At 43.5% G+C, this 8,484-nt stretch overlaps 1 protein-coding gene across 1 annotated transcript; it reads right to left on the reverse strand.

Moving 5' to 3' along the window:
* Window positions 1–529: 529 nt before the first annotated feature.
* On the reverse strand, window positions 530–5,810 carry LOC112550803 (transcriptional regulatory protein AlgP-like). Its single transcript, XM_025207824.1, has 3 exons — window positions 5,736–5,810; window positions 2,716–3,029; window positions 530–660 (listed from the first exon to the last, which is right to left on the reverse strand). The coding sequence occupies exons 1-3, from the start codon at window positions 5,808–5,810 to the stop codon at window positions 537–539; spliced, it is 513 nt and encodes a 170-aa protein (XP_025063609.1). The 3' UTR covers window positions 530–536.
* Between the last annotated feature and the right edge of the window lie 2,674 nt (window positions 5,811–8,484).

Consider the following 8,484-nt stretch of genomic DNA (forward strand, 5'->3'; position numbering starts at 1 on the left):
CATGAAAAACAAGACTCAATGATGCAATATATCTAACGTATTTTAAATGGCCTAAATAGGGTAAGTAGGTACTAAAAAGTTATACCCCGCTCCATGCAGGGTAGAACAGAGAGGTTGAAAATGTGTGTAGCCCAATTGCATGGCATAATTATAGGAAGTTCATGTAAAACCCCACCTATTTGTATCAGTTGTCATATCTAGACCACAAACTGACTGTGCCAGGCAGTGCCACCATCAAATACACAAAGTCCCACCTTCTGTACTAAAAGGAGTGTAGCAACATCTACACACACTGAAGACAGGCTAATTGGCATTGACTCATCATGATGCTAATTAGCTTGCCCCTGGTGCCATGTAAGTACTTCTGATCTGGGAACTTACAAGCACATAGCTGTGTATGCACGGCATACAGAAGGTTGTCCTGTCTCTTACAGTAAATAGTGCAGTGTAAATCTGGCTTCATATTAGAACATTAACATTAAAAAAAATCCTAGTATTATAAGTTAAACCTAAACAATTTTTAATCTCTTATTTATTCAGAATCTTGTCAAAGTGCTCTGTCCAGCTGCAGCAGGGGTCTTGTAATGGTTGCAGTGAGGTGGACAATTCTGCTGTGCAAGAAAAGCCGCCACTCTTCCAGCCCGAAGAACCTTCAGATAGCTGAAAAAGAATTTTAAGTAGAAAAACCTTTTTCTCTCTAATAATCCTGATGGAAATGTAACTACTTCAGTGCTAGTTAGTTTGGTGAGCTACAGAAGGGAATATCTGAAGTTTTGTTCAGTTTTCTAAAATCTTTAAATGCTAAGATAAATGATAAAGATAGACAGATCATTTAAAAGACCTATGTGGCTTAGAAACCATTTTCAGGAGACTTGAACATTTAGTTTAAGTATTCTTGAAAAAAATCCCACTTGTGACACTCTTGGGTGCCTAAATACTTCTGAAATCTGGGTGTCTAGCTCCCTTTTTTCCATGAAATTTTAAGGGGTGCATCTTCAGAGATGCCTGAGCTAGCTCTAACTCCTGTAATAGGTCACCCTTTGGTCCTTCATTTAGGGAAGAAAGGGGAAAGAACACAGGCTGGGGAGGCTAATACTGGAAAGGACCCAACAGAGAATGAGTGAAGGTAAGTGTCTTGGACAAGACCAAAAGAGACTGATAACAAACCAAAGGACATTAAGGTGTGGGCCTACTAAGAAGTCATAGGAGGCTTTCCAAAGGGACCCAAAGTTGTGAAAAGTGCTGCACCTTTGCAAGCAAGGCTCACTCTCCTTCAGTAGTCTGCCCAGTATATAAGAACTGCACCATGCCTAGGAAAAGCTGTCATTAGTGGGCAGTAACACCTAACTGGGTTGGAGAAGTACAGGTACTTCTTGACAGAGTCGATTGCCCTACACTGCGCTTCATACTCCCAAGGCTAAATTGCTGTCAATACCTAAACTGGCTGCAGTCAGGATGCAACCTTTCGTTCTGGGCTGTTGAAGTTGCTTTGGAAAATGGGACTTAAGCACTTCTTGGCATATTAAGTGCTTGTTTATTTGGACCCTATGAAAATCTTCTTATAACGTATCTTGCTAAAAATGCTGTTTCAAACCTTTTGAAAGGAAATAAATAATAATTTAACTTTCTGATTGGAAACATATAGTAGGAAAAGGGCAATATGATATCCATTATGACATATAAGATGACCAAAATTAAGAGAATGCAAGTAATTCCATTATCAGAAACCGTCCCTTTTAAAACAAGTACACAAGTAATATGTGTAAAGCTAACTCTCGTATAAAGTGTAAACACAAGGTAAATTAAGCTGTCATTGACTATTACTTTTCAATGACTTCATTATTAAATTCTATTTTACTGCTTGGACTTAACACCTACATTTATAACCTGCATTTCCTAATGTGTAGTTGGTAGTTTATTTTATTTTATTTTTTTAATTTTAAGCTACACCTGAAGGTGTCTGAGTAGTCTTCATACTTAGGAGACTAAAGTATATAGCTGATAAACTGAAGAGTATTTTCCCCTTAATCACAAGTTGGCCATTGTGCCCACCTCCTATCTAAGAGGTGCTCCCTAGCTGCCCTGGCCCGACTCAAAGATCGTCTGGGTCCAAGGTCTGGGGTGGGACCCCTGAGGCTACCCTGGTGGATGTTTGGGGTTCCCCTTTTCTCGCCTGCCATGACTTTGATGTTAGCTTCAGCGGAGGGGTCCTCCCTAAGGGTAGCCTTCAGGGCAGACACACCGTGGGGCGGGCACTCACGGGGCTCCGACCTCCCCTATACCCCGGCCATTCGCCACCTTTCCATTGTGGGTCTTTGAGCCCTCAAGCCCCTCAGGGTTTCTTCGGTCCCTATCCCGATTTCTTCTGGCCCGCCAGCCACTCCGCCAGTGACTCCAGGTCTTTGTCTACGCTACCCAGGCCCTGAGGCCCTCTGCCTTAGCCTCAACTATCCCCGCACTCAGGTCTGCTCCTACCTGCACCGCGAGTGGTGTGTAATCCCCCTCACCGTGATTGCTAGCCACAAGTGGGTCCCTGTTAGCCCAGACTTCCCCTATAATCTAGCAGCTTGTCCCCTCCTAGGGGTCTCATCCAATAATAGTCCTTCAATAGCCTTCCGTGTCAGGAGGCCAGCTGGCTAGCCAGTCTACCTCCCAGCCAACCTCTCTATCAGAACCCTCGCTGACTCCGCCACCGGTTTGCCTTACTGAGCCTACGTCGGTTCTGCTGCTGGCTCTCCTGCTTGAGTCCTCGTCAGCTCCGCAGCTGGCTCTGCTTCCTGATGCTTCACTGGTTTCTTTGCTGGTTCTCCGGCTTCAGTCGTCGTTGACTCCCCAGCTGGCTCTGCTTCCTGAGCCTTCGCTGGTTCCTTTGCTGCCGGCTTGCCTGTTTGAGCCGGCTCTGCCCCCACCTTCTCGGCCGGGACAGTGCTGCTCCTGCCGCTGCCGCAGCCGCAGCACTCCTCGAGTCTTGAGCGTTCCTCCCGAGCCTCTGGCTCCTTGCCCCTCTCCTTCTGCCTTCCCGGGGCCGTCTTTTATCCCCTCCGGGTGGCGTCTCTTTCTGACATCACCTTGCTTCAGCCGGATATAGGTACGGCTGACAAATCGTTCCGGTGGTTTGGCCATGCGTCCTTTGGTCCCTGCCGGAGGTAAGTGGGGTTTTCTTTTGTTTTTTTCCTGGGATCCTTCGACAATTCCTGTTCCCCTGGAACAGCAATCCTTAAGGATTGTTTTTTGAAGTCATGGAATCCCCATTCCTAACATCATGTTGTTGATGTGGATTAAGAATCAAGAGTTGCAAGTAGATGATTAAAAATAAAAGTGTGTGAGAGTTATACTACCAGCTAAAGGTAGTGTCCAGAAATTAAAATGCTTTATAGCTGCCTCATTCTTATCTCTTACACTCCTTTCTATGCCCCTTCTTCTGTGGTCTCTACTTTTCATGTTCTTCCTGTTTTGTCTTCTGTTTGCTTTCCATCTTCTCATTTAACTTTCTGACTGTCTGTGTCCTTCCTTCTCCTATTCACACCTCCCCTGCATTCACACTGCCCCCGTAACAATTGTCACCTACCTCCACTGATCTCAAGCTGCCTGACATTCTATATTAGCATCTCTTCTGCTTTTTCTGTCCCCTTAGAGTTGACATTCCCTTTTCACCCATAGAAGAAATCCACATGCATCTTCAAAAAAAGGTAAAAATCTTGTTTGGGGTAAAAATGTTTGAGCAAAGTCACAACACTGAGGGGCAGATCATCTTAACTATGGGTTGAAGTTGATGGAAAATTGACACACACTAATACAGCCAAAAATTAAATAGGATGATGTTTTTATGCTTCAGTAGTTGACTTCCTTCATTTCACTACCCTTCTCCCACTTCTCATTTCATTCCCAACTCCATTCCATTTAACTATCTGCCTCTCAGTTTCCTGTTTCCCCTCCACCTCATCTCACACATCCCCACCTAGAGCAGGGATAGAAGCCTGTCCTGGCTTACCAACCCTGTAGCAGCAACTCACAACTAGCTCCTAGTTGGGCCCATGCTCACCAGGTGTCTAGGGGCCAGTCACAGCTGTGCAGGTGTGGGGAGAGTCAGAGAAGGCTTTTAACCTTAAGGTGTGACTTTTCCAAACTTGAGCTAGCACTAGCACTGCTTAACATTTGATCAGCTCAGTGCAATGTATAACAAGGCCCTTTCTGTCTTACCCCCCTCTCCTCTACTGTTTTTCAAAAAGTTATGCCTGGCTTCCTATGATTGGAGATCTGAGGAAACATTACTTGGATCCTCAAGCTTGTTTAACTATGTAGTTGGTCCATTAAAAAATATTGTCCTAAGAAACCCATGCCTCTAGCATAATGCAAATTACCTTGAAACAGGCAGGAGCAGGACCACAAGTTTCAGGTGGTCACAGTTGCTTCCTGGTTATCATCATTTTTACACTTATAAATTAAAGAAAAGAGAGATTTCTGAGTGCAATTACTTTCCAAATTTTGTCTCAAGCTTTTATCCAATGTGAAGATCTAATATTTCTACATATAGTAAAAGCTGCGTTATCTGGCATCTTACAAGCCAGCATGCTCTACTAACCATCATGCCAGCTTGTAAGATAAAGTGAAACTGGAAGCGCACACCGTGGCACTTCCAGTTTCTCTGAGCCCCCACAGCCAAGGGCAAAGTAGCCTGAACTGCCAAGCCCCCATGGCCCAGGGGCATAACAGGCTGCGTGGAGTTGTGCAAGGCCCGCCTCCCTGTCCCATGGGGCCCGGAGGATGGGTGGCAATGCAGCAGAAGGGACGGCAATGCCATGGGATGGGTGGAGGGATGCCCCAGATGTGGCGGGAGAAGCAGCAGCTGGGTCCACTCAATTAACCGGCATATTTTATTATCCAGCATCCCCCATTCCCAGGGGATGCCGGATAACAGCTTTTACTGTCTTACTTGGTCTGTTCTTGTGAGTATAATAGCAGTTACAGGTTCCAATTGAAACCCCAGTATTCTAGGTGCCCTATAAACCCATTGTGTGAGATGGGCCCTCTCCCCAATTACTCAAATTTATAAACCCAGTCAAGCCAGAATGAATAAGAATGTCACATGCTGAGTATTATCTTTTGTCCACCTGTTGTGGTAGGTATTAAGTACTATTTTCCAGAGCAAGGCTAGCATGATGTCCTTAAATAGAGACACATGGAGGGTGAATGCCACAACTGTAAGTAGAATATGGTTTTCCCAATTCCCTGTTCCCTAGAGTAGTGGCAGGAGGCAACTTTTAGGCAAGTGTGCCACAAACTAAGTTCTGTGCCCTCCTCAAGTGCCACTCTGATTCCCTTCACCTGCTTAATGGTCTCCTCTCTTTTCTGCTCCCTGTCAAGTCTGCTGCTTTCCTTTCTGCTCTTGCTGTCTGCTCTCTCCCTGATCTACCACATGCCACAAACAAGGAAGCTGCCCATGCCACTTGTGGGACTCCTGTCAAAGGATCATTACCCCTGCACCCTGCCTGTCTTCTAACTGTTCAACACTGTGCCAAAGCATAACTCTTTGAAACAACAAATAATCAGCGATCTTCAGGTCTTTTGGGCAGGGAGATACTTAGAGCTGTACAACCCCCCCCCCCCCCCTCTAAAAAAAAGGGGCCCCCCCCCCCCCCCCCCCATTTAAAAAAAAAAAATTTCAACCTTCCATATATTTGAATTTCAAATTTCTTTATGCAATTTACTGTCTCTAATTCAAAAATGTCACTTACCTTCAAGGCTTTATATGCTTCCCTTGGGTATCTAGCCAGACTAATTGGCTCAATTACTTCCCTTTGTCCCTCCATTATTACAGCATATGATGTATGTCAGAAGCCTAAGGTTCTCTTAATTAAGATCAGGAAAGCATGGAAATATTTGTCTATCAAGATTCCTCTGAAAGCTTAAACACACATTGACAATGCTAGAAGCTACAGTATCGAGCCTCTTATTTTTTCTTCATTAAAATATTCAGGTGCTCCCAAACTAGGATAAGAATGTCTGTCTGTCTCTGTCTCTCTAAAAATAATAGTATTTACAGATCCAAAAATTGTCAGTTTTGTTTGTTTGGAGTTTTTTTTTTAGTGTCTAATGATTTTTGGAGTGTTTTTCAAATACTTGGGAACCCAACTTAAGATACTTCAAACGGAGTGGAGTTTAACAGATGAGCACAAATCCTCCTAATATTGGTGCTTGTAAGGTATCACAAGATGGGCAATAAAAATTATGATTTCAGCCATTAGGATTATTAGTTTTTTCAGACTTTGAATCTCCTCTATTCTCCTTCACCATTAAATGCACACTCTGCAGATGTGTTAAATATATCTGGCATGTATCAGATGCAAGTCAGTTTGTAAGTACCTATTTTAGTCACAATATAAATCTAAAGATTTGTAGACCTATACACTGGTCTCAAATTCAGGGTCAGTAATCTTACTGAAGACATCACCTTCATCATAGGAGGATGCTTGGATGGCATCCTTGAAATACTGTATTTTTTCATATGTATAACATGCCCCCCAAATAAAACACAGGCCTTGGTTTTGGAAGGCAAAATGTAATTTTTTTTTCTGGAGTTATGGCCAGCTGTGTGACAGTCCTCCTGGGAACATAGGCTGCTTACAGATGCTTAAAAAAAAGGGTACTAAAAACTTGGCACACTGCTGTTGCCAAGCCCAGTGCATGCCCAGAAGAGGCATTGCATTAGTTGGACCTATTTCTTGCAACATCTATATAGATCAGGCACTTTAGTGGGGCTTTTTTGGTGTTTTTATCTAACAGCTGATTAAATTTGATAAAAGTGCATAAAAGCCTTGGTGCGGTGTCTGATCCATATAGACACTGTGGAGATGGGTCAAACTAACATGCTGCTGCATGTTTTTTAACATGCAAGTGCATGTTTTTATGTCTGTAAGCAGCCACAGTGTCCAGGAAGTATGTCATTAGAGGAGACATCTGGGTGAAGGCAGAAGGACCTTCCTCATGCTACACTTCCTGGACATTGTTTCACAAGGTCAGGCCCTAGACCCTTGCAAAAGCAGTAGCCAAGACCTGTTGATTTATTTATTTATTTATTATAAGCTGTCCTTTTATAAATTACTTGAAACAAACTGTTGTTTTCATGTCACAAGCTGCATCAAGATACTATCACCAACTCGCTGCTTCAGGCACAAGCTACAGTCCTCAGCCAATAGCTGTGATTGTGAGGGTTAACACAGGAGTCCGCCATCTTCACAGCTGCAATACATGCACAATGTCTCCAGGATAACTTATTTTCCAGCAAAGAAAGCAGCATTTCTGCTTAATATCTGCATCCCAATATGGCATGGGAGGGAGCAGGGAAGTTGTGCATTGCATCTGAGAAAATATGGGTGAATGAGGGCAGGTGAGTTTTCAGGAAAAAAAGTTATGACTTCCTCTTAATGTAGTTGATTGCCAACCTAGAAAAATGGATTCTATCCCTCCCTCTAATATTAGATGTTGCACATATTACTTAAAGCAAACTTTGTGTCCTCCTCTTCTGAACATGCAAGTTTGACAGGCAGTTATAATAAGTACTTATAACTGGGATAAAATCAATGGGATGGTGCTGGAAAAATGAAAGTTCTTATAAAAGGCTAAGTATTCTGGAAATCCAGCTCCTATTTATTTCCAAAATTAGTAGACATTGAACAGTGCATGTCTGTTCTTAATGGTGACAGATGACAAAACAAGGAGCAACAGTCTCAAGTTGCAGTAAGGGAAGTTTAGGTTAGATATTAGGTAAAACCTTCTCACTAGGAGGGTAGTAAAGCAGTGGAACAGGTGACCCAGAGAGGCTGTAAAAGCTCCGTCCTGGGAGGTTTTTTTAAGACCCGGTGTAAAGAGGAGAAGATGATGGCGTCTATGCTGCTCAGGAGCAGGCAGGAGCCAGTGAAGAAAAAGAGCTCCCCATGAGCCACGTTTCCATAGTTACTGCTCTGTAAAGTTAAAGCAGCCATGGAAAGAGAAAGACGGCAAGGGACCCAGAGTGACACAGCTCAGGCTGGAGCCCAAAAAGTGGGGTGGGATGGCTGCAGCAGCGGAGAGCCAGCAGTCAGCTGGCTGAGATGATCCGAAGACTTGTTCTAGTCAGAGAGGCTTAAATGGAAGAAGCATCGAGGTGAAGACGGTGCCGGAGCTGGGATAACTACACAGAGAGCAAGGGCTAGTCAGGAGTTGGCAGAGCTTATTAGCTTATGGTCTTCATCAGGAATCTTGGTTTTCTCTGATTAACAACACCACCCCCCCTCCACATTTTTCTGTGATTAAAAAGAAGCACCACTGTGTACATGTGCATGCCTGGGTTGGTGTATATATAGGTAGGTATCGGATGAACACAATGTTTTATTGATATATTTAAATTTTTAGAGGAATTTAGAAGCTTAACAATGCCTCAAGTATAATAAAGTAAATTCTAAATACCTATATGTGGTGGCATTTGATTTTTTTTTTTATCATGGA

This window comes from Alligator sinensis, unplaced genomic scaffold (genome assembly GCF_000455745.1).
Source record: "Alligator sinensis unplaced genomic scaffold, ASM45574v1 scaffold456_3, whole genome shotgun sequence".
NCBI classification, from domain to species: Eukaryota; Metazoa; Chordata; order Crocodylia; family Alligatoridae; genus Alligator; species Alligator sinensis.

Coding starts and splice junctions, on each gene's coding strand:
- LOC112550803 (XM_025207824.1), bottom strand. CDS start 5,810: ATGGAGGGACAAAGGGAAGTAATTGAGCCAATTAGTCTGGCTAGATAC. Junction 3,030..5,735: donor AAGCATATAAAGCCTTGAAG/GTAAGTGACATT, acceptor AGGGGATAAAAG/ACGGCCCCGGGAAGGCAGAA. Junction 661..2,715: donor GAGCCAGCAGCAGAACCGAC/GTAGGCTCAGTA, acceptor ATTCTTTTTCAG/CTATCTGAAGGTTCTTCGGG.